The following is a 15,539-nucleotide window of genomic DNA, read 5'->3' on the forward strand; positions in this document are numbered from 1 at the left end:
GTGTCCAATCTTTGGTGCTTTTGTTTTTAGACAGTTTTATTATTGTAGTAAACATTGAGCATCTGCTTCTCTTCCAGCCTTAGCAGCAAATGCAGTAAAATTAGCTCTAGACAGTAACAACCCAAATGCTTTGTTCTGAAGGGTCTGTCCGAAGGTTTTGGTGACTATGTGGTGTACAGTGCTTGAAAATAAAGGTTCACGCACACAAAAAAATGCTGTTGTATCCTAAGTGCCAGCAGACAAGCAAAGGACTGAATCAATTCCGGATTCTGGAATCAAGAAGTAAATCAGCAAGCAGTGGCAGAAGGCTGCTTTGTTTAGGTTTTTATATGCTACATGTAAAATACACTTCATAGTCCAGGACTAGCAACATAGTGTCTCTTATCAACTGTAAGTTAATTCAATTTTAATGGCAAACAAAACCTGCTGTGTGAAACATCCCGTTCACAGATCAGACCCTAACAGAAGTTAGTGCTAGTAGGATATTTTGCACTGGTGATAAGTACACCAGCCCTTAAAAGGACATGAAAGCACAACATCCTCTTCAGAGGTTCCAAACCAAGCTACAACTTTCTTCTGAAATCCCACACCATATTTTAAAAGAACACAGAAATAGATGAGACTTTTTTTTTTTTATTCTCTTTTCCCACCCCAGAACTTGGCTGGATCTCAAAAGTGCATGTGAATCGACCTGCAGTTGTGAGGCATGCAGAACGAATTAAAAAATGGAGAACTGTGAAAGGTAATTGGCAAGTAAGTGCTCTTTTTATGCATTCCATTCCTGTATTTTTAAAGCAGTCACTCTCCCTCTCCAGGCTACAATATTGAATTTTTTTCAAGATCCATGTAAACTTAAAAGATGTGCTTGTCCATGTCTTATTTTAATAATTTGTATTTGATGATGGTGGGATGGAATAAGGTGACGCATTTATCCAAACAAGTTAAAAACCTTATAACTCATGAGTGGCAAAACTGCAAATGAATTTAAGTCATCTTTATTCATGAGTGGATTAAATTGTATATTACTATCCCACCACATTTATTCTGTTTCCCAGACAGATTTCTTTGCGTGCTGCCTTCTTATTTTTTAATTTTAAAGCTGTAAGATATGATCATGGTCCCTGTCAAGTTTGACCTACCTGGATGATTTTTCTTTACTTAAACATCCCCAACATGTGTGATTTCTTTGCTTAACTAGTTCTTACCTAAAACTCAAAAATCCTGACTGGCTATGGCACTTGGGGGCAGAAAGGAAAAAAAAAATAAAAATGAAAGAGCCATCTAATGTTACGGGAACTGAGTTCTCAACTCCTTAGATAAGGTAAATGATTGGTTATTGTCCATCTTTGTATAAAATATGTTCACATAAGCCATCGCTAAAGCCAGTGGTGCAAATGAACTTTTCTTCAAGGCTGACTTTATTGATTGAACACACGTTTAGAGTATCTTAGCAGTTACCCTCAACCTCTGCTGTTACTGCCCAGCTGGCAGAATGGACAGATTTTGGCCTGGTGTCCAGTTTGAATCAAGGAGTCAAGCTTAGACTAACACAGACCAGCAACACTTCATTACTGCATTCAGTCACCCCAAAGCAGCTTTCAGTGTAACATTTACCTGCAAGTTCAGAAAGGAGACTCCCATCAGTGAAGTGTGAGAGGTTTGTAGGCTGGCCAGCCACTAAAGATTTGCAGAGTAATACCTCCATGCAGAAACAACAACTTTTGCTGCCTATACTGACAAATTATGTCACAGAACAGAGCAGTCACAGAAGGACTTTATGGACTCAATGGACTTTGCCATTGCAAACTTCCCCCTTTTGGAACAAACATGCACTAAGATGTGTCAGCTTTTAGTGAAGCCATCACTGTAAATTAAAATTTGCTGGAAGATCTTCAACAAATATCTCAAAATAATGTCTTAAGCTCAATTTTTGTTTGGCAAAAAAGCTAAAAAAAGTTTTTGTTGTGCTTCTGTTCCGTTCTCTGATTAGTATATCTTCTAAAATTCCATAGCATTTTCATCTGAGTGCTATAGCCTTGTCACTTAGCTCTTGCTTTTGTTTTTTGCACCAAATAATTACAGATGTTTTTTATTCCTGATTCACACAAAAGAAAGTGGAAACATCTGGAGTCTAGACCCTAATTTTTAAGAAGTCTGGGTTCTTACCCCCTGCTGATTCCATGTTTCACTCTCACAGCAGGAGAAGCATGCAAACGTGCAAGTGTGCAAATTGCTGATGTGTAGACTCATCTGGTTACTGGCAATTGCAAACCTGTGCTCTGCTTGAGGCATGTGTATAATTTCTCATGCATATAAGCCTTAAAGATACAGACATACTGTGTGGAATGGAGCATATTATAACAGTCAGGTTCCTCACATAGGTGGCGTTTTTATCTTTGTCTTGCAGATTTAAATTTGTCCAGGTAAAAATGTTTGTCTGATTCTTACAGAGTCCCATTTGTTAGTTAGCTTTTGCACCAAAAATGGTCATTTGATCCTTTTATTCTGAGAGAGTGGACTTCTGCTTCCAAATCCTTTCTGTACCATTAGATACTGCTCAAGACATGAACAAATTACCTGCCAGCACTGTCTGTTATAAACCATTTTTTGCATATCCTCCATGTTATATCCCATACGTTTCCTCATTCTTAGAGTGAGTGCCAGGCTTCTGATTCCTGCATCTTCTAAGGTAGTTTGGCTTTGGAAGCATAAACTGAAATACTATATTCCTTGCTTCACTCTCTTTGTAGGCTGCTTGGCTGCTGAAAGCTGTCACCTGCATAGACCTTACCACTCTTTCAGGTGATGATACTTCTTCAAATGTTCACAGACTGTGTTTTAAAGCAAAGCATCCTATCAGAGAGGATCTACTGAAAGCCTTGGACATGCATGATAAAGGTATGATAGTGTATTTTGTATAGAAAATGTCTATATTTCCTCATTTATTTTTTCAATTTTCAGAAATGTGTAAAAATGGCCTCTTCTTCCTGTAATGGAAGCAGTTATGGTAGGTGGCACTGCAGGACTAATAGTCCTGAGAGAACAAACCAGGTCCTATACGGTCTTATTCAAAGCAACTGTCTTAAGTTCTAACTGCAAAATATCTATTCCTTTGAGTTCATATAAGAATACAAGGAGAGAAAAATCTATTCTCAGTTTGGCAACCAAAGTGAAGCATGGACTCAGGGTGACACTGTAAGTTATAATACCTAATGGGCAAATTTGATGCGGAAGCCACAAGTGTGTAACCCCAGTGTGTGTCTTTTAATAACAGTGCACTAAGGTGAAACAAATTGAGTAGTGTGTTAATCTGCTAATGTCCTTAGTAAATTGGAGAAGGGGGAAGTGTTCATGTGACTCCTTAGGATTTCACGCTTAGCTGCTGTTTCTATATGTAACTACCAAGCCTACCACTTTGTCTGTCAGAAAAGATGCATTCCACAGTCCTAAGCATGTTATTTTTCCTTCAGAAAACATTATCTGTTACCTGCTTGTTTCAGTAGTTAAAATAGGAGACATCTTTTTAGCCCACTCTAGTTTAAGGAATCAGTCCTGTAGTGAGTGTGTGCAGTTGTGTGTCACAGAATCACAGAATGTTGGGGATTGGAAGGGCCCTCGAAAGATCATCCAGTCCAATCCCCCTGCCAGAGCAGGAACCTAAATGAGATCACCTAGAAAGGCGTCCAGGTGGGTCTTGAATGTCTCCAGAGAAGGAGACTCCACAACCTCCCTAGGCAGCCTGTTCCAGTGCTTTGTCACCCTTACAGTAAAGAAGTTTCTTCTGAAGTTTAAGTGGAACCTCCTGTGTTCCAGCTCACACCCATTGCCCCTTGTCCTACCATTGGACATCACTGAGAAGAGCCTGGCTCCATCCTCATGACATTCGCCCTTAACATATTTATAAACATGAATGTGGTCACCCCTCAGTCTCCTCTTCTCCAAGCTAAAGAGACCCAGCTCCCTCAGCCTTTCCTCATAAGGGAGATGCTCCACTCCCTTAATAATCTTGATGGCTCTGTGCTGGACTCTCTCCAGCAGTTCTCTGTCCTTCCTGAACTGTGGGGCCTGGAACTGGACACAATATTCCAGATGTGACCTCACCAGGGCAGAGTAGGGGGGGAGGAGAACCTCTCTTGACCTACTAACCACACCCCTTCTAATGCACCCCAGGATGCCATTGGCCTTCCTGGCCACAAGGGCACAGTGCTGGCTCATGGTCATCCTGCTGTCCACATATACAGATGTACACACGCAGAGTTCCTAGCTAAGTCAAAAGAGTTGAAGGGGCAGAAGACAACCCTTAAGAACGAGTGGTAGAACTTGCATTGTCATTACTCAAGCAGGCTCCATCTGAATTCCCAATGTTACACTTGAGACTGAACACTATAAAACTTCAGATCAAATTGAGACTGTCCCTATAACTATCAATAAAACCTCTTTATATCTGAGCAGTGTTTCTGCATTTTTCCAGCTCTAATCACTGATGTGTCAGTGAATACCATTTGACTTTTGTCCTGTCACTTGGCTTTATGATGATCTCACAAAAAGAAAATCCCAGCAACGTTTGGGACATGCTTTTACTGTTGAAATATTTCAGTTTTACACAGGCATTAGTCCACTGATTGAAGTCATAGAACCAAAGGGAAATCAGGCCTCTGGTTTTAAGCCATACACATAAAATATCAAAGATTAGTCTTTTTTTAAAACTTGGATTTATGGACTTGTCAGACAGTTGAAGTATTAAATATGAGGTCAATTATCTGAGACATTGAGAGAATAGAATTTTAACTAGAAATGCAGTAAGAATGCATTAACATAAAGACTGCTCAGTTGCTGCTGGGCTCAGTGTGGCTCAACAAGTAAGGACAGAGCTTGGCAGTGCGGTTTCTTTCACAGTAATTTGCTGACTAAGTGTGTCTGAACTGTATGTGTTGGCATTAAATAGTGAACCTGTCGGTAAAAATCTTGACGTTTTAACTCCTAATGCAAACTTGCTCCCAGGGTCAGGTGAAGGAACATGAGGGAGGTAACAATGTGGAGAATTACCTGAATCATTTGAGCAATATAACAGACATCCGTAGTGTAGGTGCTTAAGATCCTTGTGAGAATGAAATTTGAAGGTAAGAACAATGCACACTTACTCCTAATATGGATTGCACTCCAGGAGGTGGAAATCTATATATAAAAAAGTGAACTGTGGCTTTTGCAGGTATTACTGCTGCAGCAGTTTGTGTGTATCCTGCAAGAGTCACCGATGCTGTTCATGCCCTAAAGGCTGCTGGTTGTAACATACCAGTAGCTTCAGGTAAGCTTTATTCAAAAATATCCAATTAAATATTTTTATGCTATAAAATATGTAGAAAAATGCAGAAGTTGGGAGTTGCATTTGTTTCAGAGAGTAGGGTGAAAAGGTAGCAGGTGGAAGGAAGGGAGTGAAGGGTCGGATTTCTTCTGGTATCATCTTTTGTCTTCTTTCAACTTCAAGCTTATCAGGATCTGTTTTGCTGGAAGAGATATATCCTTAAGATATATCAGTGTTCTCCTCACCCAAATAGAAGAAATTGAGATAGTGTGCTGAACAAAGTATCAGTAGACAGTAGGTAGATAATAGTAATAATAATGAAATATGGGCTTTAGGAGTTCTAATACAAGGGGTTTTTTTCTGTATCAGTTGTTTGGCTTGTAAGTATAATCCTACAAGCCAAATTCGATGAAGCTGTGTGCAGAGGCAAGGGTTATTGCCTGCTGAGCAGCCTGCAGGTTCAGGACTTGTACTTACAAATCTAATAGTGCCAGCTCTTCTCCAGTCACCACACATGAGAGACAAGTCCTGAATCTACAATAAGCAAAAAGTAGAATCAAAGAATTATATGGGTTGGAAGGGAGCTCTGGATGTCATCTGGGCCAACCTCCTGCTCAAAGCAGGGGCTAACTTTGAAGTTAGATCAGGTGTTTAATGCTAAGATCCGTGTTTTCTGGTGGGTTTTTTTGTTGTTGTTCCATTGTTGTGTAGGCAAAAATATACACCCTAAATGCATTTATATGTCAGAGAGAAAAAGGATCTCAGACAAAGCCATTATTTTTTCCATTTCCTAAGTTACCTTTGGGTTTTGTACCTAAACAGCATAAGCATAATCTTAAATAGACCTCATTGAAAGCAATATTTGCTATATTGTGATTTAGCTGTTAAACGTATTACTAGGATTTAACTTGAAATACTACTTAAAAGAATTGAGGAGAATTAAAAATGTATGTATTACTTCATGTATGAGTTCACTTGTTTGCTCAATTCTGCTGGAAGCAATAGATATTGGACTTTCTTATGTAAGCTGCTTTGGAAAAAAATAAGGCATGTGAAAGAGATCTTTTCACAAGACACACTTAGTATCTTGCTGGACATTGGTTCTTGAGGGGAGAACTAATGCTTCTTGTGGATGAAGAGAGAGTAGGATGAGGTATCTTTATATTTTTTGAATCATGATAGGGATAAAAGAAAAATAACTTTCAAACTCTCTACTGTATTAGAGGTATATACAATTTTATGGTCAATTTATAAAACATTTTCTTCCCTCTATCTGCATCCTCTTTCTTTTAGTGGCTGCTGGATTTCCATCTGGACAAACTCCTCTAGAAACCAAACTGGCTGAGATAAAGCTAGCTGTGGAATATGGTGCCAGGGAGATTGACATTGTCATTAGCAGGAGTCTGGTGCTGAGTGGCCAGTGGGAAGGTAAGAACCCACCCTTTGGCAAGGAACCTAAACCTCTCTATATGCATGTGCAGCCTCTGCCTTTGTCTCTTCTCCGAGTCTTCACATCAGTCCTTGAAGAATTTGGTCCTTCGCCTAAGAGTAACAGATAATTTGGGGCACTGAACTAAATAAAAACTATTTAACTAGTTTATGACTAATTTTTGAAAAGAGTGCTGTTACAAGTCCCATCAGGCTGGACGTGCAGAATGACTTTGTGTTTTGAAAAGCCAGGTCTATTCTTCCTATGCCTTTGGAGGATTTTGTGTACAGGCTTAAAAAAGCAAGTGAAGTGGAAGTAAATGCCTAATTATTTGAACAGTTTTGTTAAAACCCCAAGGGGTTGCTAACCTAGATGATACTTTCTTAAATATACATTTCAATTTTTGACAAAAATATATATTTTAGTTGTTTTCTTTTTCCTGAAAGTTGAGGGTACAAATTGGCTGTTCATATTATTTTTGATGCTCTTGTGTCTGTAGACTACTACTAATTAGTAAGAACAATAATGCTGAAGATGGTTTTTGCTCTAATTGCCTCCTTATTGTACTGAATGAATGGTTTGCCTTAAGTGCTGACAACGCTTCTATAAGTAATCTCCATGTGAAGGTAAACACATCATTGTCTTGGAATGAATTTTCCATTTAGTTGTATAATGCAGCACTGTAATAGCCTATTTGCTTGTAAGACTTCATAAAGGACCCCTGGTACCTCGGTTTGGTTAAGGAAATACAATCATCATAGTAACAGATCATATTTTCTGATTTTAGTCGTCCTTCAATTAGCAGTTAGAATTGAACTAAAAAACCCACGTGTTTCTGCAGCGGTATCTTCAGGACTGATATAGAATCATAGAATGGTTTGGAATGGAAGGGACATTAAAGCTCATCCAGTTCCAACCCCCCTGCCATCAGCAGGGACACCTTCTGCTAGACCAGGTTGCTCAAAGCCTCATCCAACCTGGCCTTCAACACTTCCAGGGAGGAGCAGCCACAGCTTCTCTGGCCAACCTGTTCCTTGTTTCCACTTGCTATAACATCTTGACCTCTCTCATAGTATTTATCATCTTCATCCTTTTGCTCTTAAATATATGCAGCTTTACAAATGCTTGACTTCTCGAGGATGGTCATTGTTGCAGGCATTTGTTTCGTTCAGAGTGGCTATTTGAGGTTCAGGTGTCACCTCAGAAATTGCTGGAATATGGAGACTGGGTAATTGAGCATTTTTAAATAAGACAGAATGATGGATCAAGTTCTGTACCAGCTGGCAGCAAGACTATATGCACACCTTCCTTCACTGTATCTTTGTTAGGGTCTACATTATGGTCTACAAAGCAGATACCCCCTCCAGAAGTTGTGCTTCTCTGGAAACACGTATTGGTCTTGGATACAAAATGAACTGTCAATGATCTGTTACTAAGACTAAAAAAAGACCACTAAACTGGACTTGAGCAGCAACTTGCAACTGTGTCTGAAACAGCCTGTCTTGTAGCAATTTCTGACATAACTGTGGTTACCATCCTTCAGACTTCATGGTGCAAACCACTGGTAAGTGCAAGTTGCATAGAGCAGAGATCAGAAAGTTAGCACAGGCAGGCAACTGCAAATGCAGGCTTGAGGTTATATTGCCCGGGATTACGTGGAGGAGAACTCGGAGAAGAAATACAGGGCTAGGCTCAGAGAGGTTTGTATTGGTGGTTGAAATGAAGTGGATGTACATCGTTAGGATTTTCTGTATGGGAAGTGAATTGTTTTTTGTCATCACAAATTACAGAGGAGGAGTACACGGACATAGCAATGATGGATGTAGTATAAAGCTGTCAGTTTACTAAATAAGTAAATTAGGGATGACCTTTCATTTGGTATGCGTATTCGTTTATCCAGCACTGAAGTCATGACAAGGTTGAAAGCTATCCTTTTTTTGACAATGGTTAGTTTACTTTTATTTTTTTTTTTTTTTTACTGAGGGCAGAATTGAAATTATTTTCAAATGTTTTCTGAAAGTTTATTCATGAACATGACTCTGTGTATGACACATATTTACAAGGTCTCGAAAAAAGCTACCTCAGGAACAGAATTTACTTGCCATCCAGATAATGATGCTACAGGGTGAAAAATTATAATATTTATCCTGCCTGTCCAAAGAAAATTACTTCAGTAGGTGGTCTGAATATTTCGGTGAAAATCTAGTCTTCTGACTTCCTGTTTATCTTTCAATAGATGTATGTTACCTGCTCTAACATGAAGGTTTCCACCTCTCTCTAATGATTAGATATGATACATGGCAATGTATAAAGTATGTTTAAGGAAGCTAGAAGAAGGGATGAAGTAGTCATTTTTAGGATGAATCCCTGTATTGCATAAAATTGAAAAATCTAGTGCAGTAAATATGGCTGGGTGCTTCATCAACTAGAGCTGCCTTGCAGTTGTCACAGAACCTCTGCTTATGCTTATAACACTAATATATTTTTATATTTATTTTTGTATGCTGCCTGTCTTCACAGCTTCAGGAGTTATTGACAAAATTATGTATGTGGTAGAGTGCTTTATCTACTGTTCATATATTTTTAGCTTTTCTTCTAGCTTATGTAAAAATTGGGGTTACCGTGATAGAATAGTGTTGCTTTGTGATTTGTTTCAAAGGCTTGTTTGGTTATTAAAGATTTTACTGTATGTTCCATTATGTCAAGTTATTTTAAAGCAGTTCTTAAATTTTGTTGGAGCTCTTTAGGACACTCAGAATATATTTTCTAGATCTTAATGAAGTAATTGCTCAGATCTTTTTAATAGCGCTGAATGTGAAAGCATCTTTATTGGACAGCTAATTTACATTGGAAAATAACAATAAATGAGATTTAATTTAGTGAACTTATATACCTTTTATAACCTATCAGCTTTTAAAGCAATACTACTTTACTCAACCATCTTTGAGCTTGACAAAGTACGGATTAAGCTTAAAAATCACAATTTGGATACTGTCTTTAGACACAGAATGTGGAGCCTGTATGTAAAGAGTGATGAAGTTGACCAACAAATTGTTGAAAGAAACTGGATTTATTTAGTTAGTTAGTTAGATATTTTCCTGTTATCAATGAATATGGTGGAGTTGCTGTACCTTCTGAAGCTGTCTAGGGTCCTCTAATGTTACTTCTAGTTTCACAGCTTTTAGCAAACACCTGGACATACTACACTGTCAGTTGTTTCAGAGGTATTGTTAACCCATCGTTTGCTCCATGCCAGTTGGATTTTCCTACAAGAAAAGGGAAAAACCCAAGTATACTCTTAAGAAGTTTGCATGTGGCTGCATCCATGAAATACATTAGGTATAACCTCATAATGAAAGCTGCCTTTCAATTCCATTGATAATTATTCAACTGTGAGTTCAGAGGCTTTGTTCAGGGATTGGGGCCCCCTTCTTGTGCTACATACTTTATAAACAGCGCAGAGAAAATACACTCCCTGCTCCAGAGACTTGGAAAAGACTCCACATATTATTGTTCAGAAATATTATAGTCGGATTTACTGTTTTCTAGACGTGCAAGCTGACTTGGGATGGCAAAATCTAGTTGCACAATTTCTGTCTTATGTTGTCAGCAGCAGATCAGAATCCTGAAGCCAAGCTCTGTTTTCGGTTTCACATGAATCACTGGAGCCTGGAGTTGCACATATGTGGCTGAGAGCAGAACTGAAAGAGTTGTGTTGTGCTGATAGCCTTGTGCTTGTCATTTTGTTAACAAACCTGCCATTAACGTGCAAGACAGAAGGGATTCCAGCTCATTTTCCAGTTTCCCATCATGATTACCTTGATCTTTTGGTCTAACAGAAATTGAAACATCTTCCCTCCTCGTCTCAGTTTCTACCCTTAACATCAGTCATTGTGACTGACTAGATAAAAACAGCAAATAAACTGAATTTAAAAAAAAAAAGAAAAAAGAAAAAGTGTTTTTATCACTACATTTTTGGAGAAAAGCTGTTTCATAAAAAATTAAGCTGTATATTTTTCCCCTTAGTATTTTCATTTCCTTTGTAGGAGATACGGAATATCCCCCTTATTTTGTGATTTTTATGACAAATATGTTAGACCAAAGCAAAAGACCATTTAGACAATCTAGGGCAAATTATAGCCAGCAGAAATTGTCAGGGATGTTTGCTTGAGAAATGTATAGGGGGAGGAACATTTTCTTTGGTGTATTTAATAGCTGCTAAAAATCAATATAATGCACTGAATAGTTAAAATTTTAGGAAAACTACAAAAAAGACACCTTCCAACACTTATCTTTTATAACAGTGAAATCGAAACCACAGCTATGAAAGTATTTTTTTCCTATAAAACCAGAATTTTTTTGACTTCTATAAATGCATCTAATAAAAACAGATCTGAAGTTCATGAAAGCAGTAAGGTATCTTAAGGGTGCAAAGCAGAAGAGTTATGATGTCGCATCCATTTTAACAGCTAAGTCAGTAGAGCTGCTACAGATGACATCAATGAGTGTCTGGCTCTGAATGTTTTCTGTACAGGTTGGCTTACTTGGGGGGTTTTTTGGTGTTTTGTTTTTTTTTCCCCTGACTTAAGACTTAGACTTCTTTTAGAATGGATAGTGTTGGTGCTGTGTTCCAGATGCTACACAGTACTGGCATTTACTTTGAGAGCTCTTGATTCTCTTTTTCTTGTTTTTAGCAGTCAGAAGGAGAGACTTTTGCAACCTCTTCATGATAGTTTATTGTGGTTTAACCCCAGCTGGCAACTAAGCACCACACGGCCACTTGCTCACTTCCTCCCCAGTGGGATGGGGGGAGAATTGGAAGAGTAAAAGTGAGAAAACTCGTGGGTTGAGATAAAGACAGTTTAATAGGTAAAGCAAAAGCTGCATGCACAAGCAAAACAAAACAAGGAATTTATTCACCGCTTCCCATGGTCAGGCAGGAGTTCAGCCGTCTCCAAGACAGCAGGGCTCCACCACACCTAATGGTGACTTGGGAAGACAAACGCCATCACCCCGAATGTTCCTCCCTTTCCTCTTCTTCCCCCAACTTTACATGCTAATTATGATGTCATATGGTCTGGAATATCCCTCTGGTCAGTTGGGCTCAGCTGTCCCAGCTGTGTCCCCTCCCTTGTGCACCCCCAGCCTCCTTGCCTCTGTCTGCTGTCAGCTACTGGTGTTCTGCATAGGTTGCAGATATTCCCAGAACCGCAGTGTCCAGCTCTGCTCCTGATCAGCTTGATGGAACTGAATAGTTAAGTGATGGACTTTATGGCGGCACAGGCTGTCCCCAAAGCAGCCTAGGACCTCGTGAAACACTTGAGTGCATTTTCAAGTGTGATTAACTCCAACCATACTTTAGACATTTGCCAGAAAGTTTTAGGATAATCAAGTTATTAGTGCCTTGATTTAAATCTGACTGAGTGCTGAAACTTCTTTCTTTTTATTTTTGAAAGGAGTAGGAGTTTTTGCACTTGTTCTGTATCAAAGCAGCTCCTACTTGCCCTGGGACTGAAGTGCTCTAGTTAATGTTCTCTGTCCCAGAGGTAGTCGCATTTATATTTGTTCTTTTTACTGCAGGGTTGAGAATGTCCTATGAATGCCAGCGATTGTCTGCAATAATTGGTCTCTGAATAAAGAGCAGTATTTATTACCTACACACCTGCCCCATTAACGTATGCCCACTTTTCCACCACCTCAGCTAACCTGATAGGTGATGGATGATTGAAGATCCTCTGTTGTTCCTGTCCGTGGGTTGATCCGTGCTGTCAGTGAGACTGTTCAAATTATCTTGGCACTAATTGCATATAAAAGTACCTTCCAACAATAGGGAGGATGCTGTAGCTGTTTTACTAACTCCAGTGAACAACAGCTATGAGGATATAATTTCTTTTTGTGGAATTCAACCTAAATGTACATTTTGTTGATTTTATTTTGACATTTTTGGCCATGTATCTTAAAAGTAGAGAAAACTCGAGTCTTTTCTTCTTGTTGCCGAAACTAGGAGAACATGAAAGCTGCTTTCTCTGGCTTTCCAAAAGCTTCAGGAAAGAGTCACTCCACAAAAAGAGACTGCATTTGGGTCTAACCTAAGTGGTATTATAAAATGCACAAGAAAATAGCACAGATTCTTTGTATTTCCTTTTGAGTCTCGATTTGATGTAGGTTTCTGGAGTATCATCAATTGATCAATAAAACATGTTAGACTGCATGCTAGTCCTGATTAATTCACACCTTTGGTACACAGTAAGAAACAAGGTGAAGCCTGGTGTCTATAAAGGGACTTGCTAAGTGCATTAGCCAGTTGTCTACTAAGACGTGTGGTACCTCTCAGAGGAGAACCCCAGCGATCCCGGCCCTGGCTGCCTGCTGTGCCGATGGCATCAATAGGATGTGGCAGCATCAGGGGTGGAGGGGAGGTCCAACCATACAGCAGCTCACAAACCCTGTTGTATGTTTCCAGGGCTCTCTTGAGGACTGATGGGAAAAGAAAACTCCTATTGCTAAAAAAAATTTAGTCTTTGTAGCCATATCCTGGACTTTTTAAACAAGAAATATTTGTTAAAAGCTGTATTTTAGCCTTCCATAAAAGAACTGTTTGATTACGTGTTTGGAGGTTGAATACCATTTGTGAAAAGGACTTTCTTGCAAAGAATCCTGTTTACTTATTATGTGTCGTCTTTTTTTTTTTTTTAATTCCAATTCCAGAAATAATGGCTGTACACTCCAAGAGCTGCTTTTCTGTCCACACTGGAGGAATGTTAAACATCCCCAAGTGGCTGGTTCCTAACAGCAATGTTTCAATAATTTCTAGCTCTTTTAATCTCTCTGTGTATAAATTTTGTGGGAGCACTGCTGAATTTTACCAGATTGCTCAGGGAGGGTTTTCCTGTGCTCCTCGTGTTGTGTTACCTGACAAGGTCCACGAATTCTAACCTTTTTACAGTCCGTTATATCCACAATTTATTCCAGTCCTTACTGAGTCTGTGAGAATATAAAGCTGTTAGAAAGGTCAGCGTGCCTGTGGCCAGGACACTTTGGAAATCTGAAAGCAGCAGTTTGTGAGGGGGTCATCTGCTGTGGACAGTGTCCATGAGCAGCCAAACGCTGACCTGTCCTCCCTGTCCCTGCTTCTCCCTGGCTGCAGCCAGTGGCTGGCTGGTTGAGCGGCAGTTCCCTGGGAAGCAGCGAGCCGGGGGGATGTGTGCTGGTTTGTCTCAGGGACATGCTGACTGCTTGGAGGTGAGAGCTAAGGAGAGCTGTAGGTCAGAGGACAGGCTGGTAGCAAGAGGCCCTTCAAAGGTAGTGGAGCTCTCTGTGGGGAGGAAGGAGTGACTCCAGGGCAGAGGTCTGCTTTTTGTTTTCCAAGTAATGTGAAGATGCAGAGATAGTGGTCTGCTTTATTTCTCATCTCCAGACAGCTTCCTCAGCGAGTGTGAGCATTAGAAGTGAGGGTCCAGCTGAGCCCTTGGAGCTGTAGCTCCACAGCATGCTAGACAGATGTTGTCCTGCTGGACCTCCTGCCACAGTGCTTCCTTCACCTTTGCCAGGGCTGTTTGAGGTCCTCAGTAACCTTGTGGGCAATGCAACTACTTGAGGTGGTTTGTAAACACAGATCCACGTGGATTTGCTCTTCCTTGAGGTGTGATCCCAGGCCTTGGTCTCTCCTCTCCAGAAATCTCAACAGGCTGCATTGATTTTTTTCAGGAAATTCTTATTTTCAAGAAGCTTAAAGTGAGGTTCAGATGCCTAAACACAGACATCGAGCTCCTTAATCAGACTTCCTGAGATGGTCCCATGGTACTAGGGGGAAGGGTAGGAAACCAAAGGGAAATGTGAAGCCTCCAGGAGTGACAGCTGGAAATCAAAGGGGATAGTTCATGGCATCTCAGGTAGCACTAATCTTTGTAATTAGTCAACTTGGTCACATCTTTGATGTCTTTTAGACTGAGCCTTTTGGCAAATGTGGCTAAAGGGGACAAGAGAGGGTGATGCCATGATCTGGAGAGGAAAACATAACTGTCCCCGAGTACTGATTCAATATGTTACTATCTTTCTTACTGAAAATACTGTTTTAAAATCAATCTTGAGGATCATAGCATTTTTTTATTCCTGATGCATTCATGAGTGTTTGGCATACTGTGCACATTCTTAGTTTTGAGAGAACTGACATTAATAGCTATTAAGTTAAGCCTGAAACTGTGTGGTGTTGTTAATTACCTCCAGTCATGTAATTTATTGAACTTACAAAACTTAAGTTCTTGAGTGCTATGACTAATTATAAGATTGGAAATTAATCCAGAAGTGGAAATTACAGCCATACTTGAAAATGTCTTTCAGGTAACTTTGATCATTTTCACATGCTTTTATCCTCAGGTCTCTACGAGGAGATCCGCCAGTGCCGCGAGGCCTGTGGAGAAGCTCATATGAAAACAATCTTGGCAACAGGTGAACTGGGGTCCCTTGCTAACGTCTACAAAGCCAGTATGATAGCTATGATGGCAGGTAAATATATGTGGTTTTCTTTTTAAGCTAACAACGTTGCTCTATTATTTATGAAGCTTAAAAAATTGTAGTTGTGAAAGTTTAGTTTTGCCGATAGTAGAAAAAACTTATTACCCAGCAATTACTGAAGTTGCAGGTGTAGTAACGAAGCGTCGCTTGTTTCGTGTAACCTATAAAAACTGCATGGAATGTGAAATAACACTTAAAACTGCTAAATAACAAAATTTGTAGGAGAAAGTAATATTTGTTGTCAGACATCTGATCCTTGATATATTTAATAAGGGTACATACATTTGGGGCAGA

At 39.6% G+C, this 15,539-nt stretch overlaps 1 protein-coding gene across 1 annotated transcript; it reads left to right on the forward strand.

The window, feature by feature from the left end:
* Positions 1–655: 655 nt before the first annotated feature.
* DERA (deoxyribose-phosphate aldolase) lies at positions 656–15,236 on the forward strand (the record flags this gene model as incomplete). The annotated part of the gene is made up of 5 exons (XM_029083677.1): positions 656–753; positions 2,751–2,898; positions 5,210–5,305; positions 6,596–6,730; positions 15,108–15,236. Coding segments are annotated over 5 exons (606 nt in total), but the record flags the coding sequence as incomplete, so codon positions are not given.
* Positions 15,237–15,539: the final 303 nt, after the last annotated feature.

Source organism: Antrostomus carolinensis, unplaced genomic scaffold (genome assembly GCF_000700745.2).
Source record: "Antrostomus carolinensis isolate BGI_N321 unplaced genomic scaffold, ASM70074v2 scaffold18442, whole genome shotgun sequence".
Lineage (NCBI taxonomy): Eukaryota > Metazoa > Chordata > Aves > Caprimulgiformes > Caprimulgidae > Antrostomus > Antrostomus carolinensis.